General features: G+C 51.4%; 1 protein-coding gene across 3 annotated transcripts in view; it reads left to right on the top strand.

Annotated features, from left to right (window-relative positions):
* plxnc1 (plexin C1) overlaps positions 1–26,990 on the top strand; it is a 215,072-nt gene extending 188,082 nt beyond the window's left edge. For all 3 annotated transcript variants that reach the window (XM_038810956.1, XM_038810957.1, XM_038810955.1), the window contains 5 exons: positions 4,908–5,071; positions 8,846–8,993; positions 23,791–23,931; positions 24,034–24,108; positions 25,604–26,990. In XM_038810956.1, coding sequence (XP_038666884.1) covers positions 4,908–5,071; positions 8,846–8,993; positions 23,791–23,931; positions 24,034–24,108; positions 25,604–25,705 — 630 coding nt within the window. In that variant the 3' untranslated portion in view covers positions 25,706–26,990. The remainder of the gene's footprint in view (positions 1–4,907; positions 5,072–8,845; positions 8,994–23,790; positions 23,932–24,033; positions 24,109–25,603) is intronic.
* Positions 26,991–27,284: the final 294 nt, after the last annotated feature.

Raw genomic sequence — 27,284 nt, 5'->3', positions numbered from 1 at the left:
ACGTTAGCAGCATTGTCCAGGCACTGGCTGGCATGGCGCAGACACGCAGGGAGGTGGCCCAGTCCCTGAGGAAGATGGTGCAGTCACTGGCTGATGTGGCACAGACCCTCAGGGTGGTGGCATAGTCACAGCGTGATGTGGCGCAGTCCCAGACAGAGATGGTCCACTCCCTGTGCTCCATTGCCACGGGCATTCGAACCCTCGTTGAGACCAGAACAGGCCTCTCGGACTGGCAGCGGCAAGTGGCTGGGGTGCTTCAGGGGATAGCTCTGCCCGCCCCCCAGTTCCATGGTGTAGCCCAGGGGCCAGCACGAGGGAGGAAGGCGTGATGGGGCCCGTGCTGGTGACTCCCGCAGGGAAGGTGCTGGAACATTGCAGCACCTCGGACTCCACCCCACCTCCTGTCCATGGCGGATCCGCTGGGCAGTGGGCAGAACAGGGTGGCACCATGCCACCCTGGACACCTGAGCAGCAGTCAGGCCCATCCAGGCGACGGCCACCAACGGGGACCGAGGTCGCATGGTGGGAATCGCAGCAAGCCGTCTCCACTCCTGTTTTCCTGATATACTCTCTGAGGATCCACCTTGGTGCAGCGTGAGGGCCCGTAAGGCCAGAAAGTTCGACAACAGTTAAGTTAGTACAGAAGCAGTGCACAGTGTAATGATAGGGGCTCGGGCATGTATATATATATTGGTTCACATTAGACATTTGTTCACAGCGTTACAACCTGCCTCTGTGTTCTGTCAGATGGGTGTGAGGGGAGGGCTGGTCTGAGCTGGCCAGACAGGGGGTGGGGTGGGGGGGGGGCCTTCCTCCTCCCCGACCATCCCCACCACCCCACCCCACCCTAGGGGTCCGATGGCACCGTGTGATGGAGCGCCCAGCTCGCATGCAGGGATCACTCAGGTGGACGATGGGAAGTGCTAACGTAGGCAAGAGTCAGACATTGTCAAACGATGCTGAGCACCAGAGCTCATCGCAGAGCGGGTTGCCATCATCCTCCATCCCATGGACCAGATCCACTGTTACCGCCAACCCAGGGCCCATACCACCATAGTGCGGCAGGTATGTATCACTAAGGGGGTTGCTGGAGCAGGTGAGGGGGTGGGATGCGGTATACGTGGCCCTGGCCAGTCCCCACCCACCACCCCTAGTTGGTGAACCTGAAGGCGATCAGAGCATCCCGTGCGCGTTGGCCTTGGCGCACACATGCAGCCTCCCGTGCCTGTCTGGACCCGTGTCCTGCCCATCCTCACCCACTCCCGCATCTGCCTCGTCGGAGGAGGCCTGCCGTTCATCCTCCTCCTCCAGCATGTTGCCCCTCTGCTGTGCGATATTGTGGAAGAAGCAGCAGGCTGCCACGATACGGCGACCTTCTCAGTATCATTCTGAAGGGCCCCTCTGGAGCGGTCCAGGCACCTGAACCCCATCTTCAGGATGCCGAAGCACTGTTCGATCATGCCCTTGGTTGCTGCATAGGCATCGTTGTAGCGGGTCTCCGCATCGGTCTGTGGCCTTCGGATAGGTGTCATCAGCCATGTCCTCAATGGATAATCCCTGTCACCTAGGAGCCAACCCCCCAGCTGAAGGGGGGGTGGGGTCTTGAAGGGGCCGGGAATCGTTGAATGTGCCAGGATGAAAGTGTCGTGCACACTGCCCAGGAATTGGCGCAAACATGCATGATCCGCAGCTGATTGTCATATATCACTCCACATTCATCGTGTGGAACCGCTTTCGGTTTGTGAAGGGCGGCCTGTCATCTGCTGGTGCTCAAAGGGCAACACCTCTGGATGGGGCATGTCAACAATGGTGGCGAACCCTGCTGCCTGGGCGCCCCGGTGGGCCCGGTCCACATTGAAGTGGATGTATTGTGCCGACTGGGCATATAGGGCCTCCGTGACGGCGCAATACACCTGTGCACCGAGCTCTGTGTGATCCCGAGCAGGTCCCCACTCGGCGCCTGGAAGGACGACGTGGCATAAAGGTCCAGGGTGACCGTAACCTTGATGGCCACCGGGAGCGGGTGTTTTCCCCCATGGTGCCTGGTGCACCATGATCTGGCAGGTATGTCGTAATGTCCTCCTGCTCAGCCTGAGTCTTCAGCGGCATGCCCGGTCCAGCTGGTCCTCGAATGGCAGGCGCTGCCTGTACACACAAGGCCTTGTAGTACCTCCTTCTCTTCCTCCTCGGCATGTTGGGTGACTGGCTCTCCATCCTCAGTGGCTGCCTCCTGTTTCGCTGCTGACGCTCCACAGCTGCATGCACTGCTGCTGACGCTTAGACCTCCTCGAGGAGCTGCAGCTCGTACAGCTGCAGGGCATCCCCCAAGGCTGCAGCAACTAGCAGGAAGTACACCATTTCAAGTTGAATTCCAATAGCCATGTCTATAGGGGCGAAAGGCTGACATGTCAGCATGGTGCGATCCCCCGTGCCCAACCAGGTCCAGCGGGCTTCATGGTGCCCCCTGTTAGCACTGCAGTCTCTGCCGTTGCATGCTCCCCCCATGCCTGGCCCCATTAGTGCCTGGCACTGAGGGAGTCTTTGGTCCTCGAACCTGTACCTGCTGCCAGAGGTACTGTCGGCTGACACTGCCCTTACCAGCTGTACACTCCACCTATCCTGTGACCCCCATAGGGGCTACAGTAGGCATTGTCCTTGAATGCGTTGACTGTTGCCCCGCCGGCGAGTGGCAGCTGGGTAGGAGGGGGTATGGCAGAGGGTGGGTTGCAGTGGTGAGGGTACCCATACGGCCGGTGTCACTCTGTAGAACCAAGGCCAAGGTGAGTGGTCAATGGGGTATGCAGCAAGATGGCTGCCTTGCAGGCTGCGGGAATGGCAGCCTGAGCCTGGACCCCAGCCCAGTCCCGCAGGGAGTCACCCTAGCCACACAGTCCATTCCCCCGTCACATTCCCCCCTACCCCAACCACAGCCCAGCCAGTGGTCCAACCCGGCATCCCACAGTTGGGCCTCTCCTTGTCCTACCTCCTCTCTCTCCCTCATCAGCCATGGCGCCAGTTTCACGATTTTTAAAGGGACAAGTGAAACTCGCCATCGGGAATTCGCTCCAGTGAGATGGAGAATCGCGGATGCCCTGGAGAATACCGGGTCGGGCCCGCTAATGATATGCCAACAGCGTTTGCTGTTCGTGCGTTCTGAAATGCATTGACGCCGCTGTCGAGGCGACGGAGAATTGGGATTTGATGAGAAATTGGCGCCTGCCACGATATCTGCGGCGGAACTGATTCTCCGCCCAAGTGTTTCCCGTTCCGGTGTCGGCCAACGGAGAATCTCATCCAATGTGTTTGATTACAGCTGGAAAACCTTCTGACGTTGGAAAACTTTTAAACATTTAACAAATGCTAAATTCCTTCATTATGATGAAATAATATTTTTTAAAGTTTGTTTTTGTTTTTTCAGATTCTACCGCAATCCCACATGTGTGTCCCAATCATTTATTTTTCTCTCTGTAATCAGTACGTTTTGCTTCTTGGTTTGTTGTCTGTCAGAATATTTCAGGTTGATTGGCTGCTTACCCGGATTGATGATATCACTGTTACTGGAAATCCCCTTGATTTGACTCGAGTTACAAACCAATGTTAAGAAAAGGGAAGTCAACATCACAAAGTGTGCTGATCTTTGTGGGCAGTTTTCAAGATCAGGCGAGCACCATTGCTAATTGCGCAACCTGACCATTGTTTAGGTGATGTGACTGAGAGATAAAGATCGCCCAGAACACAAGGGAGAACTCTCCCATTCTTCTACAAAATAGTGCCATAGTTTATGTCCACCGGAGAAGACAGATTTGAAAGGATGCACCTCTGACAGTACAGCACTCCCTCAGTACTTACTGCACTGCAGTGTCAGCCTGAATGATGGGCTCAGGTTGATGGTGTAGGACCTGAATCCAATTCCATCTGACTCAAAAGTTGACAGTGACTCTGTCATCACGGTAATTTAACTCATTCTGTCTGGATTATTAATCCAGTAATTTAACCATTATACTACCATCCCCTCTGTGCCAATTTTGTTTCCTGATGATCAAAACCAGGTAGTCCCAGTAATTCCATTTAGGAATATTTTACAAGAGCTGAAGTTGTTTACATTAGAGTTTTCTGGGGATATCTTTTTCAATTTAGGACAGCTTCTGAGGTGGTAAGGAATACAGAGCAGTTGTAAAGAAAATACATTTTTTTAAAAGGGGTTTCAACTAAACTTCATAGCGTGGGCAGCAACATCAACGTGACTGACAGGCCAGAACTTTTGGCTGTTTCACTCTGTCAACTGTCTCCAAGCTGGCTTATTGCATGAGGAATTTTACTGCTGCAAGCACAGCTCTCTCCTTCTCCCTCTCCTTTTCCCTTTTCCCTCACTCACTCTCCCTCTCTCCTCCCTCGCTCTTGCTCTCGCTCCCTCATTCTCTCTCCCTCACTCTTACTATGTCCATATGGGCAGCACGGTAGCATGGTGGTTAGCATAAATGCTTCACAGCTCCAGGGTCCCAGGTTCGATTCCCGGCTGGGTCACTGTCTGTGCGGAGTCTGCACGTCCTCCCCGTGTGTGCGTGGGTTTCCTCCGGGTGCTCCGGTTTCCTCCCACAGTCCAAAGATGTGCGGGTTAGGTGGATTGGCCATGCTAAATTGCCCGTAGTGTCCTAAAAAGTAAGGTTAAGGGGGGGGGGGGGGGTTGTTGGGTTACTGGTATAGGGTGGATACGTGGGTTTGAGTGGGGTGATCATTGCTCGGCACAACATCGAGGGCCGAAGGGCCTGTTCTGTGCTGTACTGTTCTATGTTCTATCTCTTCCCCTCTTACTCACTCTCTGTGTTTCAATTATATTGTAACTGTGAAGTGTTTTATAGATCTATTCCTCCTCATGCTCCTGCCATTGATTTATTTTACTCTTTCAGGTTGCAGTTCACTGTTTCGTTGAGGACCTTTTTAGCAGCATCTGGAGTATGCCAAATAACAAAGCACCAATGGCCATTAGGCACATCTTTGACATCTTACATGTTCAGGCCAACAATAAGAAGATCACCGATCCCGATGTGTTACATATATGGAAGACTAACAGGTACTGAATATCACACAATGTGTCAGCTTAGCAGGTGGAGAAGTGGATCAATTTCCCCAACTGCAATGCTCCTCCCCCTCCCCTGCCCCAATAGGAAATATTTTGATAGTAATATAGTGATGCCAAATTTCAATACCCTGTGCACAGTCAGTGATAACATTGTTACAGTGAAAAAAGTATTTGGATTCAATTCCGGCCTCGGGTGACTGCCTGTTTGGAGTTTGCACGTTCTCCCCATGTCTACGTGGGTTGTCTCCGTGTGCAGCTGTTTCTTCCTACAGTCCAAAGTGGCGCCTCGGTACGGTGCTCTTTCAGAGGGTTGGTTCAGACTCGATGGGCCAAATGGCCTCCTTCTGCACTGTAGGAATTCTATGGGAAATAAAGAACTGAGCAGGGCTCAAAACTGGAACTATATCGTTCAGCTATTTGGTCCAATTATTAGATCATCACTAAGGTTTTACTACAACTTTCCCCGTTCACCATTTAGAAAATAGCCAATGTAATCAGGGGCTGGATTCTCCAATAATGGGATTATTTCCCCACGCCAGTGTAAAAACGCTGACGTTTCATTCTGAACTCTTAAGTCCTGAGTGATTCTCTCATCTGCAGAGGCTGGCAGGATGCTGGATGGTTCTCGCAGCTCTGGCTGCGGATACGGGGCCCCGCACTTCCGGTCGGGAGTCCGCGCATGCGCACGGGGCGGCCGCCACCTTGCGACATGGCGGACTCGCACCGCGGACTGTGATGGAAGAAGTAGGTCCCCCCGAGATCGCGTGCGCCTGCAGATCGGTGCCACCTGATCGCTTGCCTGGCCGTCCATGAGCCCACCCCCGGTGAACAATCCCCCCGCCCCCCATCAGGGCGGTCGCAGACTGAGCCCGCAGCCGCCACTCGACGACCGATGGTGGTTAGAACCACGCCGTTGGGAACTCGGCCAGTTTCACGCAGAGAATCGCGGGAGGGTGGGCTCTGTCAATGACCGGAGAATCGTGGAAGCGGCGCCGGTCCGAATTTCCGGGTTGACGACCATTCTCCACCCCACGCGCCGAACGCAATTCCGGCTCATAGAATCCAGCCCCAGATCTTTATGTTCCACTCACCATCTTGAGAAGAGGACAAGAGGATTATAACCCACTCCAGGCTTCAGGGTCTTCATGGGAGGCATGTTAGCACAGTGGTTAGCACTGTTGCAATGGCAGAAAGTCTCCTTAATAAAATCAACACAAAGTGTTATCCACGAGATATTAATGAGGAAAAGATGATTGTAGACTATTTGTGGGAATTGTTCTATTTGTGGCAAGGTTAGCACAGTTGCTTCACAGCACCAGGGACCCGGGTTTGATTCCCGGCTTGGGTCACTGCGGAGTCTGCACGTTCTCTCTGTGTCCGCTTGGGTTTTCTCCGGGTGCTCCGGTTCCTCCCACCAGTCCCGAAAGATGTGTTGTTCGGTGAATTGGACATTGTACCCAAACAGGCACCGGTGTGTGGTGACGAGGGGATTGTCACTGTAACTTCATTGCAGTGTTAATAATGTGAGCCTGCTTGTGACACTAATAAAGATTATTATTATTGAACACCCCACCCAGTGCTGAAGGAAGTTCAATACGGTTACCATCTGTTGAGGGGGTTGGCTGGTGTGTGTTGCCTCACTTGGGATTGAGCAGCCCCATAGAAGATACTTGTGGTTCAATATCGACAAAAGAAACATGGTAGCCTTCTGCCAGACGCACTGTTCCCTCCTACTCGTTGACAATCTTCAATTACTTGGGTAACCAGTTCATTACAGCTGTATTTAAAGGTGGCATGGGAAGCTAATCAGTTAGCCTTGTGTTCATTGTGGAAGATGGATTTATTTGTGAATTTGGAAAAAGCCCAGCTGTTGAGGGTGGAGAACCTGAACGGGAGAGACAACAGGAGCACACAGGTAGGGTAGAACTGAACAACAGATTTATTACGGTATACACAAAATAACAAAGCTATCACTCCTCTCCCCAAAGTGCCACCCTCCTTGACCTGCACCCAGGTCAGGGATTTTATCATAGAATTTACAGTGCAGAAAGAGGCCATTCGGCCCATCGAGCATGCACCGGCCCCTGGAAAGAGCACCCGACTTAAGCCCACGCATCCGTCCTATCCCAGTGACCCCACCTAACCTTTCGGACACCAAGGGGCAATTTAGCATGGCCAATCCACCTAACGTGCACATCTTTGGACTGTGGGAGGAAACCGGAGCGCCCGGAAGAAAGCCACGCAGACACGGGGAGAAAGTGCAGACTTCGCACAGATAGTGATCCAAGCTGGGAATCGAACCTGGGACCCTGGAGCTGTGAAGCAACAGTATTAACCACTGCGCTACCGTGCTGGTATGTGGTTTATGTGGGGAAACCCTGCCCACAATTACCAGGGGAGTCCATACTCAGCTGTGTGAGGGGGGGAATCCTTTGTAGCACAGTCCTTGGCCCCCTAACGGGTTGTAACACGGGGAAAACCAGCTCAAAGCTGAATACACATCGTTGTGCAATGATTGCAGCTTTAACCTTGTCCGTACAGCAATGGAGTTCTACTTTCTACGAAGAAAGGTTAACCCTACCCTCCTCTTTGCAGAGACACTGCTGACTTGCTGCGTGTTTCCAGCATTTTGTTTCTAGTTCTTGCTTACACTTTTTTTTAATATAGTGCACTTATGTGTGGAGGCTGAATGTTATGTAATCTATTGTGGATAGGATCTTGCACATTATCTGAATGTACTCCAATCCCATGGTTCTCCCTCTGGCCTGGTGACACATGGAGCTCTCTGATCATTTTATGTTTGTGCTTATATTATTCCTTCCCATTATTTCCCTTTCGGCCAAAAACAATGCAGGGAGTGGTTGAAAACAACTTATATGCAGTAAAGATGGAATACATCAAGTGTCCAAATGACACAGATTTATTAAAATGAGGACTGGCATCTTTCCAAGATTACAATAGTGACTGTATTTCAGAGCTACTTCATCGGGTCTACAACACATTGAAACACCTGGTGGTTGTGAAAGGCACTATATAAATGCAAGGCTTTGTTACCATCACAATGTCAAGACTGTCCCACAGTGTTCTACTGCCAATTAAATACTTTTGAGGTGTAGTTGCCGCTATAATGTAGGAAACTGGCAGCCAATTAGTGCACAGCAAGCTCCCACAAACAGCAATGGGATGCAGTATGTTTTAGCCGCGTTGGTTGAGGAATCAATATTGGCCAGAACATGGGAAGAACAGCTTTGGTTTTTTTTCTCAAATAATGCCATGGGACCTTTCATGGCCACTTGAAAGGATAAGACGAGGTATTGGTTCAATTTCTGACCTGTAAGACAGGTGGTCAGTGAAATAAGTTTTCATATTCATCACATGGGCAGCTATTCTGACAGATCGAAACGATATGATATATGATGGAGAGATAGGTTCGAAGCAGGTAAACGATTGGATCCGTCAAATTACCAGGTGGAGAAGTGGATCGCTTACCCAACCTCAGACGCCCGCCCCTCAGTAGGAAATGTCTTGTCGGTAATGTCGTGATGCCAATTTCTCTACCCTGTGTACAGTCAGTGATAACATTGTTACCGTGAAACAGCACAGAGCAGGGCTCAAATCTGGAATCGTGACCAATCAGTATGACACAGCTATCCGGATCCAGCCACTGGATCTCATGGAAAATGAATGAGGACAGGAGCACCTCAATGTGGTGATATTTGATAATAAAACCGTCAGATTTTAATATTATTCTTCTTTGCTCACCAGCCTTCCTCTGCGTTTTTGGATAAACATCATTAAAAATCCTCAATTTGTGTTTGATATGGAGAAGACCCCACACTTGGATGGCTGCCTCTCTGTCATTGCACAGACCTTCATGGATTCCTTCTCCTTAACGTCACATCAGCTTGGGAAGGTAATTATATCAGAGCTGACTTAACCGATCGGTGGGGGGGAACAATCTCTGTGCTGCTTCCATCCCATTACATCCCTGTCCGTTACATCCTCTTCCCCTTACACCCCCCTACCCATTACATCCCCACCTCATTAAATCCCTACCCGTTATACTCCCGCCCTATTCCACCCCCGTCCGTTCCACCTCCGCCTCGTTACATCCCTGGCCGTTACGCCTTCTGTGAATTATATCCCTGATTGTTACACCCCCTGCCTACTACACCCCTCCCCTTTTCATCCCTCCCCTTACACCCCACCCCATACACCCCCTACTTATTCCATCCCTCCCCTTACACCCTACCCCTTAACAGTCCCTGCCCACTATACCCCTGTCCATTACACCCCTGCTTATTACACCCCTTCTCCTTGCACCCCACGACACTCCACTCCTGTCGATTATACACCCTGGGCGGGTTTCACTGTCCCGCCGCACCAGATTTCTGGTGCAGCAAGCCATCGGATTCTCCGTTTCGCCGGCTGGTCAATGGGGTTTCCCATTGTGGGGCAGCCCCACGCTGTCGGGAAACTCCCGGGCTGACAACAAAACAGAGAATCCTGACAGCAGAGAATTCAGCCCTGTCTGTCCGTTATACCCCCTGTCTGTCCGTTATACCCCCCTGTCTGTCCGTTATACCCCCCTGTCTGTCCGTTATACCCCCCTGTCTGTCCGTTATACCCCATGTCTGTCCGTTACACCCCCGGTCTGTCCGTTATACCCCCGGTCTGTCCGTTATACCCCCGGTCTGTCCGTTATACCCCCTGTCTGTCCGTTAAACCCTCTGTCTGTCTGTTATACCCCCTGTCTGTCCGTTATACCCTCTGTCTGTCTGTTATACCCCCTGTCTGTCCGTTATACCCCCTGTCTGTCCGTTATACCCCCTGCTGTCCGTTATACCCCCCGTCTGTCCGTTATACCCCCCGTCTGTCCGTTATACCCCCTGTTTGTCCGTTATACCCCCCTGTCTGTCCGTTATACCCCCCTGTCTGTCCGTTATACCCCCCTGTCTGTTATACCCCCGGTCTGTCCGTTATACCCCCTGTCTGTCTGTTATACCCGCTGTCTGTACGTTATACCCCTGTCTGGTTACACCCGTTGTCTGTTACAACTCCCTCCGCATTACACCTGCCCTTATTTTCACGTCTTTTACTTCATTCTTGTTTTTGTTTGGAGGACTGGGCGGAGGTACAATTTTAAAGCTGAGTTTCAGAGGAATATTAGGAGCACAGTCAATGACTCCCTTGAGGGGATGTGTGGGGGAACGATGAGTTGAAGAAGGGATTTTGGGGAACATGAGGGAAGGGAGTGGAGGGAGAAGTACAGGGCGGGAAGTGAGTGGGGGTTGGTGGTGTAGGTGTTGCATGTCCCAGAGTGGACAGTAATCCCGGAGAGCCCGGGAATGTGGAGGGCCAGCCAATCTTAGCCTTCAACCCTTGTTGCCATATTCTGGGATCTCGTCTGAACACGGCCACATTCACAACCTGGCTGGTGAGTGAGAGCATGAGGCCCCAGGTGGGGACTCGGGTAAGTCATATGGAGGAGACTTTGGAAGCTATTGGAGAAAGGGGAGGCCGACGGTTTCCTTGTGAGGCCTGGAGGTGTGCCGCTGCCCACAAGGAGACAAATTTAAACCTCTTATACAAACATTCAAATTTGGAGCAGGAGTCGACCACTTTATTCTTCGAGTCTGCTCTGCCATTCAATGTGATCATGCCTAATCTGGTTATAACCCCAACGTCACATTGTCACCTACCCCTGATAACCTTTAACCCCCTTTTTAATCTGGCTCTGCCGTTATAATATTTAAAGACTCTGTTTCCACACCTTTCGAGGGAGAGAGTTCCAGAGACTCACAATCCTCTGAGAGAGAAAAATCCTCCCATCTCTGCCCGAAATGGACGACTCCTTATTTTTAAACAGTGGCCCTCAGTACTAGATTCTCCGACACAAAGAAATATCCTCTCCACATTCACACAAAGAAATATCCTCTCCTTCGGGGGAACACAGATTTGAGCCAGGGAGGTGGGATGGAAATTTCCGGAAATGGGAAGAGAAAGAGATTAAGACGCTAAAAGATTTGTTTCTTAGAGGTCGGTTTGCAGGATTGAAGGAGCTGGAAGCGAAGTATGGGCTGGAGCAGGGAGAAATGTTTAGATACATGCAGGTTCGAGATTTTGCCAGAAAGGAGATACAGAACTTCCCGGAGGAACCAGCCTCCACATGGCTGGAGGACGTGCTGGCGACAAGGGGACTGGAGAAGGGGGTAGTGTCAGCGGTGTACAGAGCTATTTTGGAAGAGGATAAGGCACCACAAGCAAAGTGGGAGGAAGAGCTGGGAGAGGTCATAGAGGAGGGGGTCTTGTGTGAGATGCCCCAGAGAGTGAATGCCTCCACCTCGTGCACGAGGTTGGGGCTGATACAGCCGAAGGTGGTATACAGAACACACCTCACGAGGGCGAGGATGAACCGATTCTGTGAAACTGGACCCGGGTCCCCGGGAGGCCATATTCAGGGTGTCGGACCAGCCAGAGTTGGAAACGGGTGCGGAGGCCGATATCGTAGCCTTCGCCTCGTTGATCGCCCGGAGGCGGATCCTGCTGGGATGGAGAGCAGCCTCTCCACCCTGTGGCCGGGGGACCTAATGGAATTCTTGACTCTTGAGAAGGTTAAGTTTGAACTGTATTCTTCACAATAAATGATAATGTTCTATTAGCTTTCCTAATTATTTGCTGTAACTACACACTAACCTTTTGCAGTTAATGCACTAGGAACCCTAGATCCCTCTGCATTTCAGAGCTCTCACCATGTATATGATAGCCATGATGTGGAGATGCCGGCTTTGGACTGGGGTGAGCACAGTAAGAAGTCTTACAATACCAGGTTAAAGTCCAACTGGTTTGTTTCAAATCACTAGCTTTCAGAGCACTGCTCCTTCCTCATGTGAATCAGGGTGTTTCCAGTTTCGTCCACACTTATTTTCATCACTGTTGAGCTGAGCTCACTAGCCAGATCGGCTCCTCAGAGAATGGGCTGCCATTTTGAAAGGGTGCGCTGATCTCTAAGTGAGTTTGCGGGTTCCCCACCCATGGGCAATGTTCCCCCCACACATATGGGCAGTACCCCACACCCCTCCAAGTGAGGAGACCCCACATTGGGGTCGCTGAGTTCCCTGCTTTCCAGACCTTCCCACACCCCTTTCGGGTGCTACAGGACCCCTACCCTACCACCCCCCAACCTTCCAGAGGCCCCTTCATATCCTCCCTTCACCCCACTGCCTCCCCACCCTTTGGACCCCCCTCCTTTCTTTTTTAAAGAAACATTTTATTAAGGCATTTATGGTTTTATAATAACAAAAGACACAAGTACAGATATAAACATAGTTCAACACACAATGCACCCCTCCATCTCCCACAGTTCCTAAGCTAGACCAACATAGTCTAACTCCCTCCCCATTCCCCCCCCCCCCCCCCCCCCCCCCCATATTGAGTCTGCTGACGGTTCAAATTTCTCCGAAGATATCAATAAATGGCTGCCACCTCCGGACGAACCCTAATGATGACCCTCTCAGGGCGAACTTGATTTTCTCAAGCTTGAGAAACCCAGCCATGTCACTAATCCATACCCTTGCTTTCAGGGGCTTTGAGTCCCTCCACGCTAATAAGATCTGTTTCCGGGCTACCAAGGAGGCAGAAGCCAAAACATCAGCCTCTCTCGCCCCCTGGACTACCGGATTTTCCGACACTCCAAAGATCGCCACCGCTGGACTCGGCACCCTCACCTTTAACACCCTGGACATGACATCTGCAAATCCCTGCCAGAATCCCCTGAGCTTCGGGCATGCCCAAAACATGTGGACATGATTTGCAGACCCTCCTGCCCATCGCCCACACATCGTCCCCTACCCAAAAAAACCTGCTCATCTGGGCCACTGTCATGTGGACCCGGTGGACCACCTTGAATTGTATCAGGCTGAGCCTGGCACATGATGAGGATGTATTGACTTTGCTCAGGGCTTCCTCCCACAGACCCGCCCCTAACTCCTTTCCCAACTCATCTTCCCATTTACGTTTTGTCTCCCCTATCTGGGTTTCCTCCCACTCCATGAGTTCTTTGTAAATTTCGGATACCTTCCCCACCCCACCCCCGTTCTAGAAACTACCTTGTACTGTATCCCCTGTGGCGAAAGGAGCGGAAAGGTAAAAACCTGCCTTCGCACAAAATCCCTTACCTGGAAGATATCGGAACCCATTCCCTTCCGGCATTTCAAACTTCACTTCCAGATCCTCCAGATTGGGAAAGCTCCCATCAATAAACAGATCCCCCAGCCTTTCAATACCTGCTCTCTGCCACCTCCGAAACCCCCCATCCATTATCCACGGCACAAACCGGTGATTACCACAGATTGGAGCCCACACCAATGCTCCCTCTACTCCCATATGGTTCCGCCATTGCCCCAGACACTCAGGGCTGCCACTACCACTGGGCTTGTGGAGTACCGAGCCGGTGAGAATGGCAGAGCTGCCGTTACCAATGCTCCCAAACTTGTGCCCTTACAAGATGCCGCCTCCACCCTCACCCACACCGACCCCTCCCCAACTACCCACTTTCTAATCATGGCTATATTCGCCGTCCAGTAGTAGTTCCTAAAGTTCAGCAGTGCCAGCCATCCCTCCCCTCGGCTCCGCTCCAGCAACACTTTCCTTAACTACAGGGTTTTAGCCGCCCACACAAACCCAGATATCACCCTGTTCACCCGCTTACAAAAGACCTTTGGAATAAAAATAGAGAGACACTGAAAAACAAACAAAAGTCTTGGTAGAACCGCCATCTTTATGGTCTGTACCCTTCCCGCCAGTGACAACGGAGCATGTCCCACCTCCGGAAGCCCTCCTTCATTTGTTCCACTAACCGGGCCAGATTTAATTTATGCAACTGCTCCCAACCCCGTGCCTCCTGAATCCCCAGGTAACGAAAACTACCTCCCACCACCTTAAACAGCAACTCCTCAAGTTTCCTCTCCTGCCCGCTTGCTTGGATCACACAAACCTCACTTTTACTCATATTCAATTTGTACCCCGAGAACCGGCCAAATTCCCCTAAGATCTGCAAAATCTCCCCCATTCCCCCAAACGGGTCAGAAATATATAGTAAGCGTCTGCATATAGCGAGACTCTGTGTTCCACCCACCCCCCCGGACTAGCCCCTTCCAGTCCTTTGCCGCTCTCAGCGCCATTGTCAATGGCTCTATAGCCAAGGCAAACAGTAGTGAGGAGAGGGGACATCCCTGCCTCGTCCCCCAGTGCAATCTAAAATAGTCCGAGCTCACCCGGTTCGTCCACACGCTCGCCATCGGTACGTGGTACAGCAACCGAACCCAGTCAGTGAAGCCCTGCCCAAACTCGAACCGTCCCAGGACCTTCCACAAATAATTCCATTCCACCTGGTCGAAGGCCTTCTCCGCGTCTATAGCGACCACCACCTCCGCCTCCCTCCCCTCGGAGGGCATCATGATCACATTCAGGGCCTTCTAACATTGGCCGTTAACTGCCTACCCTTAACAAACCCCATCTGGTCTTCCCCTATCACACTCGGAACACAGTCCTCAATCCTCGAGGCCAGGATTTTGGCCAGCAATTTGGCATCAACATTTAATAGGGAGATTGGTCTGTATGACCCACATTGCTCTGGGTCCTTCTCTCGCTTAAGGATCAGTGAGATCGAGGATTGTGACATTGTTGGGGGAAGAACACCCCACTCCCTTGCCTCATTAAATACCCTCACCAGTAGCGGGCCCAGCATCCCACGAAACTTCTTGTAAAATTCCACTGGGTAGCCGTCTGGTCCCATTACCCAACTTCATGGCCTCCAATCCCTCTAGTATTTCTTCAATCCCGATCGGGGCTCCCAGCCCCTCCACCAACCCTCCCTCCACCTTTAGAAACTTCAACCTTTCCAAGAGCTGCCTTATCCCCTCCACCCCAACTGGGGGCTCCGACTCATACAACCGACTGTAAAACTCCTTAAACACCCCATTCACCCCCACTGGGTCCAGTACCATGTTTCCGCCTCTGTCCTTCCACTCTTCCTATCTCCCTGGTCGCCTCCCTTTTCCTCAAGTGGTGTGTGAGCATCCTACTGGCCTTCTCACCATACTCCTTGATATACCTTCAATTCACAGCGAGGCAGAGAGAGCAAGTGAACAGTAGGCTTTATTAGTCATGAACTTGCCTAGTTGAGTCAGTAGTACAGATGAATGCTGCCCACAAGAGGCCGGCCTATATATGGACCCGGTGTGGGCGGAGCCAGAGGCGGATCCATACCGGGGTTACAGTACAGTACCTGGAAGCAGTTCATATCACCACTTCCAGGTCACAGGTTGTAGTATCATGCATGCATTATGGTGAATACATTCACCACATTCACCCCCTGTTAAAAAAATCAAGTCCGGCGGGGTCATTACATATTCAGTCTATCTGGAGGCCAGATCATTCTCTTCGACCTCCGCAGCTCTGGCGGTGCGGTGGGCACAGTTGTCGCTGGTGGTGACTCCAGGGGCGTTGTGTCTGGAGCTTGAGCCTCAGTCCGGAGTGTCGGAGACGGTTGGGGTGCAGGGGAAGGGTGGGGGGTGATGGGTGGCGGCAGAGTTGGCCCGGGACAAGACAGGAGACCCAGGGGGGCGTATGGGGCGCTGTGAGTGGCGGCGGGCAGCGGGGAGGGGTGGATGTAGGCAGGGGGGGCGCGTTGGCGGGGGAACCAGCTGGCCCCAGGTCCTATAGGGAGACCGTATCTTGCCGTCCGCCCCGTTGTGCAATGTATGCATACTGGGGGTTAGCGTGGAGCAGCTGGACCCTCTCAACCAGGGGGTCGGTCTTATGGCTCCTCATGTGCCTCCGGAGAAGGACTCGTCCCGGATTTTTCAGCCATGATGGAAGCGAGTCCCCGGAGATAGACTTCTTGGAGAAGATAAACAAACGATCGTGAGGGGTCTCGTTCGTGGCCGTGCAGAGGATCGATCTGATGAAGTGGAGGGCGTCAGGGAGGACCTCCTGCCAGCGAGGGATTGGGAGACTTCTAAACCTAAGGGCCAGAAGAAAGGCCTTCCGTATCGTCGCATTCTCCCTCTCACCTGCCCGTTTCCCTGCGGGTTATAGCTCGTAGTCCTGCTCGAGGCGATGCCTTTGTTGAGCAGGCACTGACAAAGCTCATCGCTCATGAACGATGTGCCCCGGTCACTGTGGACGTAGGCAGGGAAATGGAACAGCGTGAAGATGCTGTACCTTTACCAGGTGGGCCTTGTCTGGCCGATAGAAGTGCGGTTTGCACTCCGCGCAAACTTGGCAGTCCCCGGTCATGGCCTTGACCTCCTCGGAGGAGAAGGGCAGATTGCGGGCCTTAATGAAGTGGGTAAACCGGGTGACCCCCGGGCGGCAGAGGTCATTGTGGATCGCCCGAAGTCGGTCATCTTGCACGCTGGCGCATGTGCCGCGGGACAGGGCATCTGGGGGCTCGTTAAGCTTCCCAGGACGATACTTGATATCGTAGTTGTAGGTGGAGAGTTCGATCCTCCACCTCAAGATTTTATCATTTTTTATTTTGCCCCGTTGTGTGTTGTCGAACATGAAGGCTACCGATCTTTGGTCGGTGACGAGGGTGAATCTCCTACGCTAGGTAGTGCCTCCAGTGCCGCACGCCTTCCACTACGGCTTGTGCTTCCTTCTCAACCGAGGGGTGTCGAATTTCGGAAGCGTGGAGGGTTTCCCAGAGAAAAATGCTACTGGCCTGCCCGCCTGGTTGAGGGTGGTGGCCAGTGTGACGTCTGACGAGTCACTCTCTACCTGAAAAGGGATGGACTCATCCACCACGTGCACTGCGGCCTTGGTGATATTGGCCTTGATGCGGCTGAAGGCCGCGTGGGCCTCATCCGTCGGGAAAAGTGGTTGTTTGAATAAGTGGGTGGGCTTTGTCCGCATAGTTGGGGGCCCACTGGGCGTAGTAGGAGAACAGCCCCAGGTATCGTTTTCGGGCCTTGAGGCTGTGGGGTGGGGGGAGTTCTGTGAGGGGGCGCAAACGGCCGGGGTCGGGCCCGAGGACTCCGTTCTCTACGACATAGCCGAGGATGGCTAGTCGGGTAGAACAGAAAACGCATTTTTCTTTGTTGTATGAGTGAGGGATTGGGCAGCCTGGAGGAACCTCTGGAGGTTGGCGTCATGGTCCTGCTGGTCATGGCCGCAGATGGTCACATTGTCCAAGTACGGGTATGTAGCTCGCAAATCGTACTGGTTCACCATTCGGTCCATCGTTCTCTGAAAGACCGAGACTCCATTCGTGACGCCGAAGGGGACTCTAAGGAAGTGGAAGAGCCGGCCGGCTGCCTCAAAAGCAGTGTACTGGCGCTCTTCCGGGCGGATTGGGAGCTGGTGGCAGGCCGACTTCAGATTGACCGTGGAGAACACACGGTACTGCGCGATCTGGTTGACCATCTCCACTATGTGGGGAGGGGGTACGCATCGAGTTGCGTGAATCGGTTAATTGTCTGGCTGTAGTCCACAACCATTGCGATTCTTTTCCCCGGTCTGGACAACCACCACTTGCGTTCTCCAGGGGCTGTTGCTGGCCTAGATGATCCCTTCACTCGACAGTCGCTCCACCTCCTTGGATCATTGGACATGATAAATGTCATGTCCAGCGAACTGTACCGTCTGCTCCTGGTGGCGATGGGCTTACAGTTAGGAGTGAAATTCGCAAAGAGTGAAGGGGGGAGACCTTGAGGGTCGCGAGGCTGCACACCGTGAGGAGGGGCAAGGGTCTGCCGAACTGTAGGGTCAGGCTTCGGTGGTTACATTGAAAGTCCAATCTGAGCAGTAGGGGGGCGCAGAGCTGAGGGAGGACGTACAGCTTAAAACGAGCATACTCTGCGCCCTGCATCGCGAGATTGGTGATAAAGTACCCCCGGATCTGAACCGAATGGGACCCGGAGGCAAGGGAGATTGTTTGGGAGGCTGGGTAGGTGTGGAGGGAGCAGCGCCTTACCGTGTCGGGGTGGACAAAGCTCTCTGTGGTCCCGGAGTCGAAAAGACAGGACAGATGTGCGGGTCAGGTGGATTGGCCATGCTAAATTGCCCGTAGTGTAAGGTTAATGGGGGGATTGTTGGGTTATGGGTATACGGGTTACGTGGGTTTAAGTAGGGTGATCATTGTTCGGCACAACATCGAGGGCCGAAGGGCCTGTTCTGTGCTGTACTGTTCTATGTTCTATGTCTCGTGCCCGTTGTCCCTGACAACCATCATGGAGTTCTTCAGCTGTTTGGCTGCGACTGGTCGAGGGTGACTGCGCCCAGCTGTTGGTAGTCTGTGTGGTTGGTGGAGTCACAAGATGGCCGCCCCCATGAGTCACATGTGTTGGTCGGTGTTGGGGCCGGCAACCAAGATGGTGGCTCCCACGAGTCGCACGATGATGCATCTGACGGGGGGCGTTCCGGGCAGGCACGCAGCCACATTGCGGGGTCTGTGGGGCTGTGGGTCGGGCCCAGTGTGTTTTCGGTTTCTGGGCCTTAGGCCGGCCCAGACAGACCCTAGCGAAGTGCACCTTTTTCCCACAATCACAACACGTTGCTGGGCAGCGCTGGCGGGGGTGTTGGCCCTCGCCGCAGAAGTAGCATTGCGGTTCCCCGGGCTGGGCTGCCGGACGCGCGGCACAGGCCTACGATGTAGTCGGGTCATACGGGGGTCGCGATGAGGGTGTCCACGAGGGGTTTGGCAGACCCACGGGGAACGCGCTGAGGTTCTGGTGGGCCACCTCTAGTGAGGTCGCTAGCTTTACCGTTTCCCACATGTCGGAAGTCCCGTTTTCCAGCAGGCGCTGCCTGATATAGTTCGAGCGGACCCCCGCCACATAGGTGTCCCGGATCATATGTTTCTCTGCCATCACATCTCAATAGCTGCAGTTCCTCACGAGTAGAGTCAGGGTTTCAAGATACTCTTCCAGCGATTCCGGCGCGTTGACGGCGAGTAGTGAGGAGGTGTCTGGCGAACACCTCATTTACGGGCTTCACGAAGTGTGCCTTGAGAGTTGCGACCGCCGCCTCGTACGTGGCCGCTTTCTCGCAGAGATTCGATGGCTCACCCGGGCATGGAGGAGTCGCAGCTTGGGAGGCGTTGTGGAGGAGTCGAGGTAGGCCTCGAAGCATCAGAGCCAATGTTCGAATATTTCCTTGGCTTCGGACGCGCGGGCATCGAGGTCGAGCCTGTCTGGCTTGAGAGCAGCTTCCATAGTGCTGTCGATGACAAATAAATTGATATACCTTCAATTCACAGTGAGGCAGAGAGAGCGGGTGAACAGTAGGCTTTATTAGTCATGAACTTGCCTAGCCAGAGTCAGTAGTACAGATGAATGCCCATATATGGCCGTGGTGTGGGCGGAGCCAGAGGTGGAGCCATACCGGGTTACAGTACAGTACCTGGAAGCAGTTCATATCACCACTTCAAGGTCCTAGGTCACAGGTTATGGTATCATGCATGGATTATGGTGAATACATTCTCCACACTCCTATATCGCCCCTCTCGCCTTCCTCAACTGCCCCACCGCCTTCCCTGTAGATAACATCCCAAACTCCATCTGCAGCTTCTGCCGCTCCTTCAACAATCCCTCCAGGGTTTCAGAATACCTTCTATCCACCTGGAGTATCTCCCTAACCAACCTATCCGTCTCTGCCCATTCCACCTTCTCTCTGTGAGCCAGTATCGAAATGACCTCCCCCCTAACCAATGCCTTCAGCGCTTCCACACCGTTGCTGCCGAAACTTCCCCCGTATCATTTATCTCCAAATAATTCTGGATGGCCTCCCCCATCTGGCCGCACGCCCCCTTATCTGCTGACAGTTCTACATCCAGTCTCCATTACGGGCATTGACCCCCCTCCTTGCTCACTTCTAAGTCCACCCAGTATGGGGCATGGTCTCACACAATGATCGCCGAATACTCGGCATCCACCAACCTCGCCAGCAAAGCCTTGTTCAAAACAAAAACATCAATCCGGGAGTAACTTTGTGAACCTGGGAGAAAAAAGAAAACTCCTTTGTTCTTAGCCGTCCAAACCTCCACGGATATACCATCCCCCCCCCCCCCCCCCCCCCCCCCCCCCAATCTCTTCCATAAACCTCTTTAGCTCCTTCGACTCGGCTGGCACCCTCCCTGTCCTTGAAGTCGACCAATCTGACCTCGGATCTATAACCGTATTAAAGTATCCCGTCTCTCCCCCCATGATCAACCTATGTGAGTCCAGGTCCGGGTTCTTCCCCAACACCCGCCTCATAAACTCCGTGTCATCCCAGTTTGGTACGTAAATATTTACTAAGACCACCGGCAACCCCTCCAACTTCCCACTTACCATAACATACCTACTCCCGAATCTGCCACTATACTCCCTACCTCAAATGAAACCTGCTTATTAATCAAGATCGCAAACCCCAGTTTTAGAATCTAGCCCCAAAGGAAATACCTGCCCTACCCAATCCTTCCTCAGCCTAGTCTGATCCACCACCCTCAGGTGTGTCTCTTGTAACATTGCCACGTCCGCCTTCAGCCTTTTCAGATCCGCAAACACACGAGCCCTCTTGACCGTTCAGCCCTCTCACGTTCCATGTGATCAGCCTGGTTGGAGGGCACGCCCCCCCCCCCCCCCCCCCCCCCCCCCCCCCCACAGCCGATCAACCATCACCCTTCTTAGGCCAGCCTCCGCCTGCGTCCCGCGCCTCCTCAGGCCCGCCCTCGGGTGTCCACAGTCATCGATCTCCCATTTGCTTCCATTCGCCAGTCCCTCCCCTGTCAGCAGAACAGTCTCCCCTAAATAAAAGAATCCCAACCCTCCATGAAAAACAAGTCACCTGCTCACCCCCCCCCCCCCCCCCCCCACTGCGCTTCCGTGAGAGCTAGCCCACGCAGCTAGCCTGGTAGCCCTCGCCCATGGCGACAAGCATTCTACCCCCTATTGATCTCCCTCTCCCCCGCTCGCAAATTACAATCCCCAACAAACACAAAGAAGAAAATTCCGCCCACCATCCTCCAGTTAGAACAAAGTTAACCCACAAACAACTCTGAGCCACGGCCCAAAACCTGGTACAAAACCAATACATACAAAACCCACAAAGAAAAGAAATTAAGCAGCACAAGTACAGAATTGCCCGTCCTCAAGTTCAATGTCCTCCATCGCCTGCCAGTCCCCTGTCTCACAAAGTTCATCACCTCCTCCAAAGATACGAAATCGAGTTCCTGGCCATCGTAGTTGACCCACAAACGAACTGGGTACAACATGCCGAACTTCATGGCTCTCCTAAAGAGGACCGATTTTACTTTGTTAAAGCTCGCCCTTCCTTTGGCCATTTCCGCACCCAAGTCCTGGTAAGTACTCAGCTCATTGCCTTCCCATTTGCAACTCCTCATCTGCCTGGTCCACCTCAAGATCTGCTCCTTGTCCAGGAATTGGTGCAATCGCACCACCATCGACCTCGGTGGCTCATTCATCCGCGGCTTCCTCACAAGCGCCCTCTGCATACACGCCACGTATGCCCCTGCGTCCGATCCCTCAATACCCTCCGGGAGACCAACGATCCTCAGGTTCGGCCTGCGCGACCTGTTCTCCAAATCGTCCACCTTCTCTTGCAGCCTTTTCTGGTGGTCCCTCATCAGCTCCACCTCCGCCGCCATTGCAGTTAGCTGGTCCTTGTGCTCAGCCACCGCTTCTTCCACCTTCTTGATCGCCTGTCCCTGGGCTTCCAATCTATGCTCCACCCGGTGAATTCCGGTCTTAATCGGATCCAGGTACTCTTGCCTTTGCTAGGCAAAGCTCTCCTGGAGGAAGTTCACGAGCTGCTCCGTTGACCACTAGGCCGACAATCCCAGTCCCTGAGCCTCCACCATGCTTTCCTGTGCCGCTGACTCCAATCCTTTCTTTGTCGAACAATCCCTTCTTTGACGACCACTTCTGGTCCCCAACTCCATAAACTGGTGGGGGATTCTTCTTCACCAGTCTCCAATTTTAACCGATCAAATCCCCCATACGTCGGGGCAGAAGGTCCCAAAAGTCCACCACGAGTGGGAGCTACCAAATAAGCGACCTCTCACTCCATGGCCTCCACCAGAAGTCCCTCCACTCTTCTTTCATGGGCATGGCCCCCTCAGGCCCTTAACCTTGATAGTGCCACCCTGGCAGTGCTCCTGCAGGCTTTATGGTGCCACCTGGGCACCTTGGTAGTGCCAAAGTGCCCGCGTTCTAGGGGAATGGCCAGGGGGCCACCCTGCACTATCCCTGGCCACCTATGGCCTCCAAGGACCAGAGAGACCCCCGGGTGCCATTCCGCCTGGTCCACATTTGTGTGGACCAGTACTGAATAGTGCCAGCTTGGGACTCTCTGGGGAGGCCATTAGATGCCGTGTGAGTATACATATGTAGGTTTAAAACCTACTTACTGCGTGCGGCTTGGTCCTGCCCATTGTGGGCAGGATTCTGGTCGCGCCACCTTGCGGGACTAGGATAGACTCCGCGAGGCGTAAAGGCCCATGGGAGGCTTCCCTGGTATCTAATGGCCACGTTGCACTCCCATTCAGGTGTGGTATGGCCAGCCGCCACGCCAATAGTTTCTCTCTCATATCACTGCCTTCTCCTTCTGATGCTTGTTTTTTGTAGTTGGTGGTTGTTTACAAAATTTCCACAACAAAATACTTTAAAATGAATTTCTAAATTTGCACCAAGTTATAAATACTTAAAACATAGTTACCAGGAGGGCAAGAGGTTCTGGGTGGAGCATTGCAGAAGTGGTGTTGCTGCAGATTCTAAAAAACCTGTGGAATTTAGTCGTTCAGAAGAGGTGTAGGCCATTCGGCCCCTCAAGGCTACACCCATTTTCAAACAAAGCTTGGCTGTACTATATCTCAGTCAAATGTATTTATCCATCTTTTAAAGCTTTAATTGTTGGGTTTAGGTGATGTGATTGATTCTGTTTTTTCAGCTGTGGTTCAATGGGTAGCACTTTGGTCTCTGGAGTCAGATGTTTGGATTCAAGTCCCACTCTAAATCCTTGAGGACAGGCTGGCACTGTGGTGTAATACTGACAGGGTGTTGCACTAATAGGGGTGTTACCTTTTAGATGAGAGTCTGTGGACCTATCTGCTCTCTTAAGATCCTGTGATGTTATTTGAAGATCATGGGGAGTTCACCCAGGTGCATTAGCAAATTTCTATCCTTCAACAAATGCGACAAAACAGATTGGTGATTGATGGAACCATCAATTCTACGGACACGTGCTTGTAGGATTAGAATAGCGGTTTTTATATACTTACAACAGAGCCAGCCTGTTAGCCGTTGAACTTTCGGTGAACTGGCTGGCTGACTCTGTGGCACGGATCTTTATACAGCAGCTCCAGGGGGAGGAGTTCTGGGTAGAGCCACGGGGGGAGCCCAGTACAAACTCTCGAGTACTCCCAGAGCTACTCCCCCTGGTGGTCAGGTAGTGCAACTGCACTTACAATATTGATACATGTATATATTTGGAACAGAGTGACATTGGTAACTATAATACCATGTGAATCTCATTCACCACAGTGATTATGACATTGCTTTTTGTGGGAGCTTGCTGTGTAGATTGGTTGCCCATTTCCTACTTACAACAGTGGCTGCACTTAAAAAAAACTTAATTGTCTGTGAAATGCTGTGCGAAGCCCTGAGGTTTTGAACGGGTCTAGATAAATACAAGGTCTTCCTTTTCAGCACTCACCAACCAATAAAGTGCTTTACGCCAGAGACGTTCCACACTACAAGGAAAAAGTGAAAGCTTACTACCGACAGATTGCTGACATGGGCGCAGTGACCAAGGAGGAGATGGAGATCTTCCTCACTGAGGAATCAAAGGTAATGGGATGTATTTATGGCGGAACGTTCCTGGCACATCATTCACTTAATCCCACTGGTCAGGATGACAAATCCTTAAACAATACAATCATTTTCTTTCAGAAGCACGAGAATGAATTTAAAGAATGGGGTGCTATGGTCGAACTTGGGAAATATGTCCAAAGGTATTCTGCTCAGGTGAGGGAGAGTGTACAGCTTTGTATCTGTTACAGTGACTTCAACCCTTACACTTCCTGTAGTTTTAAAGAGTTCTATAAACCCAATAGTCACAGGTACTGGACCAATCCCCAGCCAGAGTTGCCCAGGTCAGGAGGGGTTCAAAATCCTGCAGTTCTTTGATACTGGTCACTTCCATTGCAGCAGAAGGGTCACTTCACTTAAGTAATGATAGTAAGCACATTAATTATGTTATGAGAGGCATACCTCAGGTGTTGACCACAGTGGGAAGATCAGTAATCGTGACTGAGATGAGCTCTGTAACAATTTTGTGAGACCTAGGTCAAAATGCTGGACTCCCTCCTTAACCCCACTGTGTGTGTACCTATGCCACATGGACTGCAGCGGTTCAAGAAGGCAGCTCACCACCACCTTCTCAAGGGCCCATGAAAATGAGTTTACATTTTTTTTTAAACTTTGCCCACCCTTGTGCAGTGTACTAGTCTTCCAGTGCAGCCCCAGATTAGAGATATGGGGTGGAATTTTAGAGTGCTGACTGGGGCGAGAAAACTGGCTGCACAGCTGAGTTTCCTCCAAATTCTCTGGCATTCTGTGCGCATAAAACCTGGGGTGTGGTTTTTGACATTACATGGTGGGGCAGGACATGAAAGACCAGGGTGCTGTTTTTAAAGAGCCCCCCGATCTGCGTTAACACAAAACTCACCCCACCGCCCCCTCCCCACTACGGAATCAGGAACCGCCCCCCCCCCCCCTCCGCTTGCAAGGACAATCTCCCACTAACAGTGAGGCAACCATCTCCCACACATAAGGAGAACCCCCGCCCCTACCCAAATGGCCCCTGGTAGGGCACTGCCTGGGCATGCCCCTCTCCCCTTCCGGCTGGCGGGTTCCTCTTGACTGCTTCACATTTTGCAAAAGCTATTGTAAACCTCACCAACGTGATGCCATGTTGGCAAAGGGGGAATTCTTTATTTGGGGAGAACATATGATGGGAAGCCCACTAATTATATTGAAATGTATTTAAATGAAGAGCCTCTTTACGAGGGCTGGGGGAAAATTTGAAATCAAGATCTCGCTAGTGATAATTTTCCGATTCTCGCGATATTCTGGGCCCACGACTCACACCGATTACGGACTTAAAATCACCCCAAGGAAACCTCACACTTTACCCTGTCTTCGCTTGGGCAGCCAGAGGCATCACTGCCAACCAGGCACTCCTGTAACTTCCAGGGTTGATTGACCTGACCTGGTCCTTGCCTAGTTTGGAGCCTTCTGCCTGAGTGCCAGAGAGTGAGTGCTGTAACCCCACAGACTTTTGGCCTCTGTTATATTTAAAGTTTATACTAGTAAAATGTATACACCTTTTTAACGACACCTTAACACAAAGTGAAGAGGACTGCACATTCTCATTCACATTGACATGGGCCAGTTTTGCGCGGTACATTTTATGTAGAGTCAACTCGTGATCAATCCATCACTCAAATTTGCTTTACAGTTGACAAGTAAACTGGAGATTGACGGTATGCAAGAAATGAAGGAAAGCATTTTAAAAATAAAGGAATACTTTAACAGCAAGTCAAAGTGTGGATGGGAGTGAACAAACGTTCTGGGACAGGTTCTACAAAAGAGATGGTCATAAGGGAAACCATGGTGTTTCCCTCTACTGGTCCTGATGTCTCCGAGAGCGCTAATGTTAAACCAAACACTTCAAGAAAGGCCAAGCCCCTGGGAGAAAGGCCCATTGTCTGATTTATCCTCCAGCAGCACCATCAGAGAGCTCAAGACTTCCATTGAAGACTTGCATCACTTACTTCAGGCTGGTGATGGACGATGCTCTTGGCATACGCTGTTCAATCAGAAATGACAAAAGAATTCTTCTAAATCATGATTCATTCTCGTTTTGTTTTTTTGTGGGTAATTATGTGGAGATTCCCACTTTGACTTTTGGAAGCTCTGTCCATTTTCTCATATTCTCAGTAAGTTGAACAGGTCTTATATTTTGTTGCTTTTATACAGAAAAAGAGCTATTTGCTACTGTTAAAATCAGAGGTCCATATTTAAACTAATACGTGTTTTTGCACAAGTGTTAATTAAAACACAGTAGAACTATGATGTTTGCGTACCAGGTGATCTATCCTTTCACCTGTGATCTCCTTTTTAATATTCTACTTTTACTAACTACAAGAATCACAAGCTGCCTTATAATATTTGCACCAAAAGACTATGACTCGATATGTAATTATAATGACTGATTTGTTAGATTGTTGAACTGTACTGTCCTACAATCAGCCAGATAGATACTTTTGATGCATAATACAGTCTATGTAAACAAGCAATCCATGCTGGATAATACAGATTAACTATAAATCCTAGCACTAGATACAGCTACTTATTAAGCATTTATTTCATTTCATGATCTTGGCTTACCCGGACAGCTTTGAGACCCTCATAGCACTGCTGCTCCATCCCAGGGTGAGTGACATTCAGAGGTCAGTGCTCACCACTTTCTCCTCTTGCCCCATGAGAAGGAAAGAGTTGGTTTGAAAATAAGCAGAAAGGGCAGTCGGGATCCATGATAATGTGTGCACAATTAAAGTAGAAAAATACAGACTCCCTGAATGAGAGATTGAGTAAATTAATAGTTGAACACAGGCCTGGACTGGGACTGATTGAAACTGCTGAGGGTAAGGTGAACAGCATCATATAGGGCAATGTATAAACTGATACCCAATCTTGGAGTTAAGGGAAATTAGGAGATTTGAATGTATAAAAAGGGATGATTTGATTAAAGCTGTGTTACTGTCCAAAGAGCTGAAAACTCGGCTTCTCTATATCCTGCTTATCGTACTGTATTATTTAAATAAAGGCCAGAGAAGAAGCAAGGACAGAATCTGCCTATCATATTGCAAACCAAACTTAACTTAATTTAGGTTTGTCACCATTCCCTGCTCCGTCCCTAGCGTTCGAGCCCCTATAAGTGCTGTACCCCACTCCAATTAGGTCTCTATAGTGCAGTGAACTGCTGCATCATTGCAGCTATTGTTGAAGTGTCTTCTTGTTTGCCAATGTCCCATAGGCGCAGTACCTGTCTGCCACTACACATCATAACTCAGTGACATCCATTCAACTTTGGGCATTAATATCCATGTTTCTTCTCACTCTTTGGGTTATCGATA

The sequence above is a fragment of the Scyliorhinus canicula genome, chromosome 11 (assembly GCF_902713615.1).
Source record: "Scyliorhinus canicula chromosome 11, sScyCan1.1, whole genome shotgun sequence".
NCBI classification, from domain to species: domain Eukaryota; kingdom Metazoa; phylum Chordata; class Chondrichthyes; order Carcharhiniformes; family Scyliorhinidae; genus Scyliorhinus; species Scyliorhinus canicula.
This window is presented reverse-complemented; position numbering and strand designations above follow the sequence as displayed.